The 15,409-nt window shown below is 45.0% G+C and overlaps 1 protein-coding gene across 2 annotated transcripts in view; it reads right to left on the bottom strand.

Annotated features, from left to right (window-relative positions):
* Window positions 1-1,829: 1,829 nt before the first annotated feature.
* Fam171a1 (family with sequence similarity 171 member A1) overlaps window positions 1,830-15,409 on the bottom strand; it is a 117,624-nt gene continuing 104,044 nt past the window's right edge. Inside the window, exons 6-8 of one of the 2 annotated variants that reach the window (XM_057787681.1) lie at window positions 9,082-9,198; window positions 6,076-6,190; window positions 1,830-4,751 (exon numbers count right to left, since the gene is read on the bottom strand). In XM_057787681.1, coding sequence (XP_057643664.1) covers window positions 3,062-4,751; window positions 6,076-6,190; window positions 9,082-9,198 — 1,922 coding nt within the window. In that variant the 3' untranslated portion in view covers window positions 1,830-3,061. The remainder of the gene's footprint in view (window positions 4,752-6,075; window positions 6,191-9,081; window positions 9,199-15,409) is intronic. The other variant, XM_057787683.1, reaches the window with a different exon arrangement.

Genomic DNA, 15,409 nt, shown 5'->3' with positions numbered 1-15,409 from the left:
ATGTCTATATAAGCAACACAACTGCTCACAGTCGAGTGACTTTTATTTCTTTTGCCACCAAGCGTCCATTCAGTTAGGTGTAAAACAAAGAGGAATAATATAAAATTGTCCCCAAAATCTCAAACCTACCTCATTGTTGTTTCTAGTACTTTTGTTTTCAGGAAGGTACATCATGCACCACCTCAGTCTTCTCCCATTTCCCTCCTTACCTGGAAGACAGAATTAGGGTTGTTTCCCACCTTCCCACAACCCACCCCAAGAGCCAAATGTATGGGTTGGCCTCGCTCTTTTCCAGAGAGACGAGAACTGACCACTAGGTGGCATGAGCAAGGTGCCTTTCATGGCTTTGGTCGTCTGAAAATTGATGCCAAGTATTGTGACATATTTCACTGTCGTGGCCCTCCCCAGGCCAGGGGGAAGATAAATGAATTGTTTAAAGACTGCAGTCACGGTGCTCTGTGTAGAGGATTCCAGTGGCCATCAGTGCTGGCATTCTGAGATAAAAATACATTGGCGTCTGGACCCCACTGTGGACAGCTCTGATAGGAAACGAAGGTGTCTTTGGCAGAAGCAATTTCCCTTTGGCCAGCTCAGGTGTGCTGTGACAACTGCTAGCTGCTCAATACTTCCGCCATTGAATCTCAACCCACTGAGTCGTGTGTCACCAAAGGACTCGAGAGCAGCCCTCAATGCCTCAGATCTACCAGAGGTGGACAGTTCGTATGTTACATGCTTTCCACGGGTAATGTGCACGTTACATGCTTTCCAGAGGTTACGTGTTAAGCAAAGCTCCTCTGGAAACAGACACACAAGTGTGTAATGTCACTGGCAGCAAGCACAGGCAGACAGAGCTGCAAAGGGCTGGGAACCAGCGGCAGCAGGAGGACTTCCCAGCCTCTTCCTTCCCACGCCCAAGGCTTATGTCTGGCTTTGGGTTTTCTTCTAGGGGGTCTTAACAAAGTCGCCACCTGTGGGTGACCGTGTTTATTACAGGAGCCCTACCTGCCTCACCTTACTGGTTTCAGCCACTGTCTCTTCTTCACTCAGCAGCTGTCAGGACCGTCTCAACTATTTCCTCCTTTTAAAGTAAAATGTTAAACAAAAACTTCACCTGAGAATTTAGACAATAAAACTTAGTGCCATTAGCTTTATACTGATGTGGAATTTACAAATGAAGATTTGGTATGAAAGCTGTTCACAGCAAACACAGCCACCATAATTTATTTCTACCAATTTTTCTCATGTTCTGATATCATATCCACTAATAACTTTTTTTGAGATAGGGCTGGCCTTGAACTTGTTATGTATCTGAGAATGACCCTGAATGGCTGCCTCCCCCTCTCTCATACAGTGTGTTGCTATTAGAGGGGTGCACTATCCCTGTCCTTGATTTTACACGGTACTGGTATGGAACCTAGGACTTCACGTGGGCCAGGCCAGCACATTACCAACTAAGCCACATCCTCAGCCCTCCGTTAATAATTCGGATGAACAGCATCATATATCTGGGATATCTTTTGGCTATTTTAACAAAACCTTCCTGAAACTGTTGCAAGACAAATTGATCTTCAACATAAGAAAAGGGGTTCCTCTCAGAATGCAGATCTCGCTCAATAACTGAAACATTACCGGGATGTTATTGTGTGTTCTTGAGTGACAAAGGTGACTTTAAAAAAAAAAAAAACCCTAGCACTAATTCCTCGGTCTTTATGTACTCAACCCCCCAAACTGAAGTCTTTCAAGGAATGAATAGCAAAGTGCTGTTGATAATTTCCCAACAGACAATGGCTCAGAATGAATCAGAATGAACACAGGCTTTTTTTTCCTGTCTTCCAAGTTTATTTTGAGTTTTCATTTTGGGACAACCAAGCAGCTCTTGAAGGAGAACGCACAGAAGAGTCATTCTGGCACTTTTGGATAGTACATAAGAGTGTTCTTGAACAGTCACATTCAATCCCCTTGCTCAGCCCATACTCTCATCTTTGGTGAGCAAGATGGGCACACGGGATTCCAGAGTTAATACATAACCCTATATACAAACAGCCAGTGGAACCAAAATGGTGGCTAGCGGCCAAAGGGATGGACTAGGAAAGGGCATCTCTACAGTGTCCTCTAGTCTATCTTAGCTAACAGAACCCACATTACACGTGATAACTAGAGAGTATACTGTGCTGAATGACGATGCTGAGCACGAATGGCACTTGGCAGCATGCAGTTCAAAGAAAAGGGTATCATTTAGTAACCTTATATAAAACCCAGGCAGTTCAATTAAAAGGGTTAAGAAAAAACATAAAACTGAGGGACTGTCTGTTGTCACTGTAAAAAAGGCACTTGGAGTTAATGGGACCAGAATTGAAGGACTCTTAGCTGATAGAAATTTCAGTACAATTTCATCAAAAGGCTTAGATGATAAGAGACGACACACAGGAGTTCCTGAAGAGAGACACTGAAAATCAACCACAGAGAAGCAGAACAGATCAAAACAAGGAAATAAAAACTTTACAACTGAATTGAATTGTATTTTTAAAGGAAAAAAAAAAGCACCCCTCCCCCCATGAAAAAAAGAGAGAGAAGTCTAAACAAAGCGAAGCGTAAGCAAACGAACGACAAGGGAGCAGCAATGCATAGCTTTCCTTAGTGATAATGCCGACCTCGGGAAACCACCCCGCTTCCCAGGAAGAGCTTTACAGTGGCATTATCATGGTAGAATGGAGGGGCCAAAGAATGCAAAAAGAGTTTCCTCTGTTTCCAGAATCGGAGGGAGAACTGAGGTGATCCTTGGAGCATGGCAACCACATGTGGTTTGTCAGCATCCCTACTGGGACAAGTCAGGTCCACGGAATGACATACGGGTTTCCCAGCCACCTCCCTGGAGGGGCGGCATGCCAGTCAGCCTTTATTCTGAGTCATAACCTTACTTTCTTTCCCCACCGGCACAGTCATGCCAATGCATCTCCTTCCACGGACTTCATTCCTCAGCTTCTCCACACACAGGTATGCACTTCCATAAGAATGGATATTTGGCAATTTTATATTCCACATTTAGGGACTCGTTGATGGCTCATTTGATGTTAAACGCCATCAGGGGTCTCTCCTCTCGTTTTTGCCAGGGGCTTTTCTTATCTTCTCCTTGGTCATCGTCATCATCATCATCTTCATCTTCGTCATTGGCGGATCTGCTCTGGCTGGGACTGGCTAACGACTCCAGGGGAACGTCGGAAGTTCGTTTGGTTGTCTCCTCCTGCAGGCTGGGCAGCTGTCCCCCACTCCTCCGACCCGACCCTTCCAACAAGCATCGCAGAGCGGTGTCCTCAGGGGTGCAGACTGTGGTCCCACACTCGCTGCTGCTCTGGTCCATGTCGTCCAGATACACGAGCTGCGTGTAGGCAGTGCTGTCGTGTGCTCTGGGTTCTTTCTGCTGGTGTTCCTGTACAGGTGGGTGGCTCTGCTGGAGAGACAAAGGCTCTCCCCTTCCCTTCCGGGCAGATTTTGGTTCATTCATATCCACGCCAGAGTCCAAACTGGCATCGTTACTTCCATTCCTTCCAGCTCTTTGGAGATCAATGTACGAATGTCTAACATGGGCATTGGACCGCCCATCTAGGGAGACAAACCACGCCCGAGGGTGTGGAAGTGGCTTCCCACCTCCGAGTTCCATCAGTGCCTTTTCAGTCAGGAGCTGCACCTCACTGTTCATTTGAGCCAAAGCTGCATCGTTCAGGGATGCTGGGATGGACAGAGACTCTGACATCGATGCATTCTGAGAGCCCCATTCCCGTGCACCAGCATCCTGTAGGTGCTGCTGAGAGATGGCCTGGGAAGACAAGGGTTGGCCCTGCATCTGAGAGGAGGGGTGTGGGAAGATCCCCGCATGGGGGTTGGACAGCTCAGCCTGCAGCCTTCCTATTTCCAGCTGCTGGTCAGTGGGGACCACCAGAGGCTGGCTCACATAGGAATGGTCCCCTGGAAGTTTCATATAGTGAGCTGGGATGACCAAGGCAGGCAACACTTTCCTGTAAACGCTGTCATTTACCTGGTCCACAGAACTACAGCAGATCAACTGGCCTGGCCTTGGGAAAGAAGTTGGTCTCTCCAGGTGATCGACAGATCGAGACATCATACATTCAGTAGGTCTGCGGTCCAGCAGTTGCTCTTTTTCAGGGGATGAAGGTGCGGGGTACATGTGTTCCTGAATGGTGAGTTTGCTTCCTGCCGATGCCAGGCCTTCTTGATCTTGCTTTTCAAATAAAGTCTGGGAAAGCATAGCATTATAATTACCCCTGTAGTCATCGTTGCCAGGGGGCTCGTAGCCTTCTCGTTCCATAGATTTTCTTGCCTTTAAGGGAAAAATCTCCACCGATTTATGGTAGTCTTTCCCCAGCGTCCCACTCGGTGTCAGATTATCAAAGGATGCTTGGCTTTTATCCTCTTCTTTGTGGGACAGAAGCTCCTCCCGGGAGCTAAATTCCTGTGAGGTACTATAGGAGAGCTTCAGCATGGGTGTGTGCAGGTCCCCCTCGCCACTGGGGGACATCATTTCTAAGTGCACCCCGCCCATCAGTTCCTTTGTCCCTGGGGCCTCTGGGCGGCTATGGCTGGAGACGGAGAGAGGCCCAGGACAGTCTGATGCTCGGTGAGAGAAGAGCAAGTTGATGTGAGACATAGATGTGGACTGATCCCTCTTGGAGCTCTCCATGGCGGGGGGGAGCTGCAGTTTTCTGTGGTGCTGTCGGGGTTTCAAGCACTTCCTCCTGCAACCAAACAGGCGGCACGAGCAAAAATGAGAGACTCGTTATGTCAAAGTTTCAGGGAAGATCCTAAGTCAATCTCCACAAGGAAGAACAACAATTTCTAAGCGCCCGAAGCCCCCTCAGTCCACACCCACAAGTTATCTATTCACTGGGGAGCACCTAGGAGTCAGCAATACACATTCTCTCTAGGGTAACAGATAAGGCATCAAAATAAGAATAATTGTGCTTTGACCTTGAGAATTTCAACTCTTAGTGAGTGTTGAGGAATATTATGAATGAATCATGTAACAGCTGCCAAGCTCTTTTCTTTTTTGGTGTGTGTTTGTGTAGGGTTGTGTGTGTGTGTGTACAGAGGCCAGAGATCAACTTTGAGTATTGTTCCTCAAGCACTATCTACCTTATTATTTCAGACAGGCTCTATCATTTAATCTAGATCTCATCAAGTAGGCTAGTTTGGCTAGTTGGTGAACCTAGGGACACACACGTTTCTGTCTCCACAGTGCTGGGCTTATGTCATGGGCCACCACACCTGGCTTTTGTATGTGGCTTCTGAAACTCCAATTTATGTTCTCATGCTTGTACAGCAGATACTTTTCTTAATCTAAGCACATTTTTTTTTTCATACCACAAGAGGGTGCAGGACCTCAGGACAGACAGCCGAGAGCCACCCTGTCTCCACTGGGAATCAAACCCAGGACCTCTCACATTACAGGCAGAGCTCTTAAACGCTGAGCCATCTCTCTGCCCCAGCAGATACTTTTCTGGGCTATTTCCCAAGTCCTTGTTAAACATCGTGTGTGTGTGTGTGTCTTGCATACGTGTAGGATGGAGAAGCATGTTGAGTGTTCTCTGTCATTCTCCACCTTATTCTAGGATCTCTCAAAGAATCCGGAGTGAGGCTGGCAGCCAACAACTCTTCCTGTCTTAGTCCCCTATGGCACTAGGAATACAGACTGGTGAGAGTGTGGCTACATTCATCTTTTTACATGGGTGCTAGGGATCTGAACTCAGGCCCCCATGCTTGCACAGAGAGCCTTACTCACTGAGGCATCCCCCAACCTCTAAGATCTTATAACTCTCTTAGCATTGTCTAAACATACCCTAAATGTTTTTATTATCACATAACCTGTGGGCTCTTTGCAACTTAGATCACATGTTTGAGTTCTAAGTGATCTTTCATGAGAAAACCTAGCATGGTTTGGGTGGGGAGAAGAAGAGGAAAGAGAAGGAGGAAGAGGAAGAAGAAAAAGAAAGACTTCCAAATATCAATTGCACAAGAAATTCTGCATTAAACAAATATATTGTCAAAATGGTAACACTTTACCTGCAATAATATAAAAGGAGACACAGCAAAACCAAAAGAATGAAAGCCATTCCTCCTAAAATGGCCAAAAGAAACACCGTGTGATACGTGGTAATGTCCTGTGTCACAACGGGACCTAGAAGGTCAGAAAATCTCATTTTAGAACTTTGAATTCCTTCAAATAAGAATAGGGATAATAAGTTGAGAATATAATGGTTTTTTAACGCCTCCTGCCTGAGGGTCAGAGCAGTGAGCAGGCAGAGGCACCCCTTGGACTATGCACTGAGGCACTGCCCCTCCTGTCCGTGCTGACCACCAGCACTCCAGTGGCCCGCAGCCCCTGATGCTCAAGGATGAAATGCTCTTATTTCCCACTTAGTGGAGAAGCCAGCCTCTCTCAGCAGCATGCTCAGCATTCTAAATACATGATCTTTTAATAAAGGAAAATGAATACAGGATAAACCATGGAGTAGATTCTCATTTAAGAGATGAACCAAGTATCAGGGGATTTTACAAGGTAGGAGAAAATGGCAATGATTTCATTCTCACTTTTCCTGGGTAATTATTACCATACAGAACACTCTGCCTGAATGAATCACTTTAAATATATAATATAAATTTACAGTGACATTAAAAAGTCATGTGTGACCAAGATGCTTTCCTATTTAAAACAGTCATCCACATCATCTTTTTTGTTTATTTATTTTAACAAGGCTAAGCTTTCATGCCCATAGTCCTCTATAGCACTTAAAGATAAGATTCCAAGAGACATACAAAAACAAATTTTAATTTACATTGTAAAGAACCCCAAGGGGAATATGTAAGTTATATTCTTGATGTTCAAGGGTGATCTAAATCTGTCTTATAATGTTAAGAGTAATATAAAGCTGGCTTACATGTTAAGTCACAATGGACTGGTAACAAAACCTCTGAATGACAATACTTAGGCACTTATTCTTGCCCTGTGTTCTGCAGTGCACAGAAGAAGGGATGCAGTGGCTTCATATTATTTATAATTAAGCACCCATTTGCTATATTAAAAATTTCTTTTTGACATTCAATGGACAGATTTTTCAGAAATATTTTTAAGGAGACAAATTCTCATTTCCTCCCCTTCTCCCCTGTTTTCCCTCTGTCTCCTTTCCCAGGGTTTCACTATAAGCCCTGCCTGGCCTGGCTGGCCTTGAACTTTCAGCGCTTCTTCTGCCTCTGCCCTACTTGTGCGTGAATGACAGGAGCATATGTCAGAACTCCTTGTTCAAATCTTCCCAGAGACAAATGAATCCAAGGAAGTTAAGCAGGTTTTGGAATCAGTGATATTTTCTCAGTCCAGAAGGAGAATGAAATCCTCCCTCAAATATGCACACCTAGTGGGGTGGGGAAGTGACCACACTACCTTGACTGTTCACAGGGCATTCTAACACAAAGGCAACATTCAAAGACATCAGATTTGATCCTTCATATAGAAAAAAAGAGAAGAGAAGGGTGTGTGTGGTGGGGGACAGCTTTGGGCATATAAAACCACTCTCAAGGAACTAAACTTTGGTTTGTTAAGTACTCAGAATGTAATTATTTTAGCCTTTGCCAAAAGAAATCTTCACAAAGCTCACAGCTAGACTTTGGTTCCCATTTAAGCAGAGAATTAAAGAAGGAAACCCTAGTTGTTGTTTTCTTGGTTTGGGGCTCAGGGAGGCACAGCATCACTGCAATGTATTTTAATAAAAGTGATGGCGGTGAGGTTACCCATGTGTGCATTCCCATGCTCACACCAGAGGCTGGGTTGGGGTTGCTTTTCACCGCTCCGAGCTGCTGCTTTCACTGCATAGAAACGCCTGGAGATTTGTGTTGAGCAGCCCTTGCTTTCCCCTTTATAATAGCATATATTAATATTAATCTGCTGCATGCTGGGAAAATTGACAGCCACGGTTGTTTGAAATCTATCTTTTAAAAAAGGTTCACTTTAATACCTGGACTTTGTGGCTGTTACTCTGGTACCCAACACATTTCTTTTTCTTAGTTTACTTTTTGAGTCTTCACATTAGGGAAACCGGGTGTTTCCGTGCCAGGCTCCTGCTGGCTATGCTGTGAGAACAGTTACCTCCAAGGAAAGCTCTCAAGAGTGTATATTTTTTCCGATGGGAACGTGGTGTCTCTGTGAAAAAGGTTTTCCAACACCTGCCTCTACACTCTTATTTTCTTGGTTCAATAATAGTTCCATTGCTAACATGTTTTGAGTTTTCATTGGGGAATGCATTGAAGGTGATTTTGTAAGAGGCACCGTTTAATCATAGCTTGTCTTTAACCTACCTCAATCCTGTCTAGAACTGCATGTGTTTTAACATGTGTTAGAAACAACACAAAACAAGAACCAAGGTGTACTCTGAGCATAAACATAGCTGAGGAAAGAGGAGTTTCAACCCAGGTGGCATGGCTTTTAAAGGCAGCTATAGGAGCTATCCCTAGAAAGAATTCTTACGACAAGCACATTATTCTGAAAGACCACTGGGATTATGCTATGTTTATATACATATATGTATACATACACATACGCACATGTATATGTCATGTCCTAAATAGGAATCAATCTACATATCCCGAGGAGATCATTCTTTTGAACACTGGGCAGATGGCTTGTATTTAAGGTGTTCAGAAATGCTAACCCAAGCATTTGCCTCAAGTCCCCAGGAGCGGCTTCTTGCTGAGCACTTGGCCTCAAGCTACACACACACCAGGCCACAGCTGTTTCAGCCATTAGGGGGAGGTCGCCCCCGTACATTCTCATTTAAGAACCCCCTATGGCAGCTGTGTGAGCCAAACGGGACTGGAGGTGGGGCCGCTTCCACGCATTGTGCCTGACCTTCATGGGGAGTTCCATCCACTGCTCCCGCCCCACAGAACAGCCTTTCTCCATCATTTGATGTTTTAAAATATGATATGAACTGCCCATCGAAGTTATTTTTAAATGAATACTGATCCTGGACCCCCAAAGAAAGCCACTGATCACTGCCACTGTTGACTTTGTATTACCTGGGGTAGGAGGAGACATGGCTGCCACCCAGTACCCCAACTGGGGAGCAATGTATGTCCACGTAAGCTGGCTGCCTTCCTGGTGCACAAGGCCGAGACCACTCTTTAGCCACGTTCCTGTGGGATTCAGAAAAGAAATTCAGCAGGACACTTGGGAAACTCCTATTGCAGGTATAAATGTTTATAAAAGTCACTTGAAATGCCACATTAACAACTCGCTGGATAGCCAAGATCAGTGGTTCTCAAACCTGTAGTTCACAATGCCCATAGGAGTTGCACATCAGTTATCATGCATATTAGATATTGACAGTACAATTAATAACAGTAGAAAAATATAATTATGAAGTAGGAAGAAAATAATTTTATGGTTGGGGGTCACAGCAACATGAGGAACTGTATAAAAGGGTCACAGCATTAGGAAGGTTGAGGATGACTGGCCTAGATAGTCACGTTGTTATCTGAAGATCGTATACAAGTCTCTGTAGAAAGTCTTTGCAACTCTCCTTCAGAGAAAGGTGAACAGTTTTTTTTTTTTTGTCTTATCAACTAAATGAGTTTCAGCTGCTTTATCAATCCTTACTCTTTCCAAACACAGAAAATCTGGGCAGAAGCCGCTGTATTTCAGAAATATCACGGAGCAATGACACCGTGTGCTAGGGGCTGGTAGAGGTGGGAAAGGAGGACCCAGAGCTGTTTATCGTATTTACATTCAAGCAAATAAACACAGTTCTTATCCCCAGTTAAGGCTATGTTTCAATTATCTAGAAAAGATTTATTTACTCTCTTATCTATACTGGGAGTAGGGATGCTAGGTAATTACTCCACCACTGAATCACAACCCCAGCCCTAAATTTAAAAACATCGATTCATCAATGCCACCTTTGCATACTCTGAGTAAGTCCGGTGCAGGCAACAACTTTAAAAAGGAAAATCAGCTACGTACTTACTAGCTTCCTACAGTATATAGGTTCCATTCATTGCCTGTAATTCTCACATCAACTCCATACCACATGATTTCATTTCCTTTTATGGAGATGAGGCGGTTGAGGACTGGTGAATTTCACAAGGCCTGGGCGCTGGGAGCATAGCCCGAAGGGATCTGGATCTGGCTGACTCCAAGGCTGGGGCTGTTTCTTCTGCCTATCGTGCAACGTTCCCATAGACCTTCCTAGAGAATGATGACATTGCTCCTCCCGAAAGCTTGCAGGCAGAGGCTCACTGAGAGCGATAAACTCCTTCTAGGCCTCCGGGCTGTTTCCTAGCCCAAATGGCAACAGTGCTCACCAGCTGCAGGAACCTTAGATTGAGGCCTTTGATGGCCACTGTAGACAGAAGGTAAGAGTAAGGCAGCAGCCATCTCAGTCTTCCCAAGGCTTGCACACCTCTCCTGAACCAAGACGGTGCCATGGGCTGTACACACAGGGATCCTTCTGAGCCCTCCTCACTCCTACAATCATGGACCACCCGAAACCACCACATGGTCGATCCCAGAGTACTACAGGCCTCATTGAATCAAGTGTGCCAAATATTTTACCGTATGCCCTCAAATTCCAGGTTCACATATTACTAAGGCAAAAGTAGATTTTCCATGCTAAAGGAAGAAAAAAAACAAAACAAAGCAATACTTGGGCTGCTTCTAGGCACTATTAGTTGCTATGGCAACACTCAAATGGAGAGAGTGGAAAGGTGCCTGGTGATGCTTCCCACCTCATACCCCTGCTCTTCGGCACAGCAGCAACACAACCAGGAAGGCAGGGCAAGCCAGGCATAGGAAGAGTTCTGCATTTGCGACCTTCAAATGCAACAGGATAAATCATGGCTGTGGGTGATTCTGGTTCAAGTTAGAGCACAATATAAGCTGATAGGTTTCTAAAACTAGTGTGAGACCACAGATGCTGAGTTTAGACTCATAGCCTGGATCATGAATCAGGCCAACTCAGAGATCACTTAGCATCAGAGAGAACCAGTAGTCCTGCATGGCTTCTAGGGAAATAGAAACAGAAGACACTAAATATAGTCAAGAGAAGGTTTCTCTGCTAGGCAAGCAAGTTTCCCCAGAAGAAGAGAATGGAAATTTTCAACTGCTCCCATCACCCCTCATCCTCTTCTGCCATGACTCACATGCCGTACCCACTCCCACGCAAGTGCTTCCCCACCAGCGCAGCATGCAGCATCTCGGGATGAGCCAGGATGCAGCTATGCATTCTTTGGTTTGCACTTTCCCCAGATTAGATGTTTGAGTCATTGCTGTTCAAATGGGGTGGGTACTAAATAGGATCCGGCAGGCAAGAGCTGGAACCTGAGTCCTAAAGCCTGTTCATTCATAAACAAACCACCGATTCTGCCTGAGTTGCCTTTTACAATACAAGAAGATCAACTGAAACAGACTCGATGAATCCCTCCGAGTTACACTTGAGGCGAGCCAAATGGGTGGAGGTATTACCAACACCCCACACCCATATCTACTGCCCCGCTCACTGGTCCCTGTTCTACCTTGGAAGATTCAGCCCGACGGTGATAGTGCTGGTGCCAGCGGCATACAGGAAGGCCATCTGCTAAAGATACAACAAAGTACTCTGGAAGGACGTTAAGAGAATAGTGTCACCTGGAGAGAGAGGACGACACCCACGGAAGGAACAGCACGCAGAAGCATGAAACAGTGGACCAAGTGCAGAACAGACAGGTTCGAGATGAACAGGAGGTGGCAGGTGGGCCAAGGCTGGGAAGAAACTTTGCATTTGCCTGCACCGAACTTGAAATAAATACCACTAACAATGGGAAGCTATGGGAACCTGTAAACAAAGGCCAATTATGGTCCCGTGCCCTCTGCTTAGTCTCTGCCCAGCTAGTCCTCATGACTGACTGCTATTGTAGTTCTAACTCATAGAGTTTCCCTCTATTCTAAAAGATGCAAATCTGAGTTTGAGAACTCACACATCTGCATATTCTACATCTCTTCATTCCTAGGAAAAGCTTTTACTGTATCATAATTTTCCCAAGGCACATGTTGTAAACATGCTGTTGTAAGTCTGATCTCCAATAGATTACAAGCTTTGAGAATGCGGACCTGTGTGTTTTCTATCTTCTGTCTTCTGCTATGTGCCTTCAAATATCTACAAAGTAGGAACTCCACACTGAGTGGAACCTAGAGACACAATCTAAAAAATAGCATCCGTCTCCTTCTGAGGAAGGCTGGGTGTGGTCGACAGGAAAGCTATCTTAGCAGGAGTGTGACTAAAGTGGCAGGGAACACAGCCAGCCAGGGAAGAGTCATTAAATTGGGCATGCTTTCTATCAAATGCACACATAGACAGCGAAAAAAGTGTGATGCTGTTGTGGGATTCGATTGTGCTGTTACTAGCAAGAGCATTTTCCAAGGTTTTGGTTTTTTGTGTGAGGGAAGGCTATAGGAAACACGAGGACTAATGAACTGTGTGCTGGAAACGCACGCTTCTCGTCACTGAGACCCTGCTGCTGTGGTAGGATGATGAGGATTTCCAACCTGGGCAGCAGCAGGAGGATGGCTTCCCACTTGCACACTGGTGCACAGAAATGATGATTGTGCCTAAGGTGGGGAACAAGACTTGGATTCTTTACAGGTGAAACCGATGGCAGAGCGGACAAAGCTTGTCGAAGGGTCCTGTGTTGAGTGATGTTCGGAGGTAGCTGGGTGCTATGAGCAGGTGCTCGAAACGGTGCTTCCATGTGTGCGCATGCGGACACCAGTCCTGCGCAGACAGCACAAGGCAGGTGCCAGGTTTTCCTACTTTATGAGTGGAAGAAAGATACAGCTGTCACTTGGCGAGGCCACCTTCTAGATGGCGCTGGGTGCGGCTGAACACTGTCTCTGTGAAAGGGCTGTCCTGATGAAGATTCTCACCTTTGGGATCCAACCACAGAGCAGCCCCCAATGTACAACACTGCCTGGCCTCTCTGGGCCCACTTCTTGTGGTCTGTTTTTCTATCTTTCCCTAGCCTGCTCCTTCTCAACCTCTTCCATGGCTTCCCTTTAAGGCTTATAACTGCTCCTTCTGTGTCCTCTCCATATGCAGGCAGTTGGGACTACTGCTGGGAGACACAGAAATCAAGGCTGTCACTTGCTGACGGCAGATAGGCAGGGTGACTTTGATGTGCAGAAGCCACACAGGTGCAGCTGCATCAACCTGGTTGCTGAGCAGGTATCTCAGGAGCCAGCAGGTGACATGTGCCTCTGCTCTCATGGACCTGTGGTTGGCACTGTGAGTGAAGGTCATGTGATCCCTCTGCCAGCATTGAGGAAAGAGATGCTGCAAGACTGGCTACTCAGTTTCTAGCTAATCCATTTGCAAATGGCTTTAAAGTCATTGGAACCATTTCTAATGGAATCTTGAGCAAAACTGAATACAGAAAACAGGCAAAGGTAGGTTGTTCATAGGAATGGAAGCTAAGTCTCCCCCCCCCATGAGGCTATTCTTCTGTACCTGCCAACATTTGAGAAGAAGGTTTGGCATAAATACTAAAGAGTACATGTAATTTTGATTCAGACACATTTTTTTCCTTGAAAACTTGAGGTCATGATCAATGGCAGTTCTAGGTTCAGTGTCCCTAGGAACACAGAATTGAGGGTTCTGGAGATGACTGATTGCTCTTATGATAAATAGCTCTTCTGTTGCCCACATGCTCACTGTGCCTTTCTTCTTTTTTTTAATAAGGTTTATTTATTTATTATGTATACTGTGTTCTACCTGCATGTGTGCCTGCAGGCCAGAAGAGGGCACCAGATCTCACTACAGATAGTTGTGAGCCATCATGTGGTTGCTGGGAATTGAACTCAGGACCTCTGGAAGAGCACCCAGTGCTATTAACCTCCGAGCCATCTCTCCAGCCCCACTGTGCCTTTCTTATATGCCATGTTCTTGCTATCAAGTTCTGCTCCTTTACTATTGTCATGCCCAATTTGCCATGTTCAGCACTCTGTTACTATTCCCTTAGCAAAACGCTGTCTAGAATAATGTGTCCAGGCAGTGTAAGGACATGAGGTCAACCCAATTTCAAACAGTGGCACTCTGAACCCAAATTTGGTATTTTTTGTCTGATATTCTTAAGAGCTAAACTACACACCACTGAAAGATTAAGAAATATTTTCAAGAATGGGTGATGTGTTGAAAGAGTTCCTTCATCTTCTGGAAGTGACTTTGTTATGTGCTTAGCTGGCAAGGTTCACCATGTGTGAAGAGCTGTGGGTTCTTCACATGGTAGCAGCATTTAACTGTAATTATTGTTACATAAAGTAACCATCAAATAGGACCTCATGCTTATCTGTGAGATGGGGTGGGGTGTCTAGCAATCACTATATTATAGTCACATGCTTTTAATATTTTATGGTAGTTTCTGAGGAAGAGATTAACTTTTTAAAAGTTTTTAGTTTTGTATGTTGATACATGTGTTTGAACATGTGTGTACCATGGTGCATGTATTGGGGTTAGCAGATTGGGAGTCTTCAACCTTGTTGAAACACTGTCTCTCATTTCTGCTGCTTCCTACACCAAGCTCGCTGGCCTGGGGAGCTTCTGGCAGATTCTACTAGTTCCACATCCATCTTGTTCTAGAAATTCCTGGATCACAGATGTGTGTCTCCATATCTAGCTTTTTATGTGGATTCTGGAGACTGAGCCCAGGTCATCAGATTTGCAGGACAAGTGTTTTAATCTAGCTCAGTTGAATCCCAGGTCCCTGAGACTTTTAAAGCTAAATTAAACTATTTATTTTATTTAATTACTTAGTTTACTTTTGTGCTGGAGATCTGGCCAAGGGTCTTAAACATGCCTAAGCTGGTCAGGGGTTTGGATTACAGGCAAGTGCCACTGTATGTGGCTAATCTTAAAAATGAGTTGAACCTATAAGCAGCTGTTTGTCTTCCTCTTTAAGGGCTTGACGATTTAAAAAATAAGTTTTGGGAGAGGAGCCATAGTGGGAAACATCAAAGATTTTGAAAGGCTAAAGAGCTTATAGACCTAGCCAGAAGCACCAGATACATGGTCATCCTGATACAAGATAGTGAGGACCCTCCATTTATAACAGGTACATAGAGATTTCAAGAATGCAGACCACTAAAGTATGAAATTAATTAGCCCTACCTGAGAGAAATTTTGTTCATTATCCGCTATGTTCAGTTCCCACCTAGCAATTGGCAAATCCTACCATGACAGTCACAAGGGAGTGAGTGGGTTAATAGATAGGATCACAGTCCTCAGTGTTAGTAGACAGGATCATGGTCCTCAGTGTTAGTAGACAGGACCGGTCCTCAGTGTTAGTAGACAGGACCATGGTCCTCAGTGTTAGTAGACAG

The sequence above is a fragment of the Chionomys nivalis genome, chromosome 13 (assembly GCF_950005125.1).
Source record: "Chionomys nivalis chromosome 13, mChiNiv1.1, whole genome shotgun sequence".
Lineage (NCBI taxonomy): Eukaryota > Metazoa > Chordata > Mammalia > Rodentia > Cricetidae > Chionomys > Chionomys nivalis.
The sequence above is the reverse complement of the archived record's forward strand: the minus strand, read 5'-3'. Positions and strand labels throughout refer to the sequence as shown.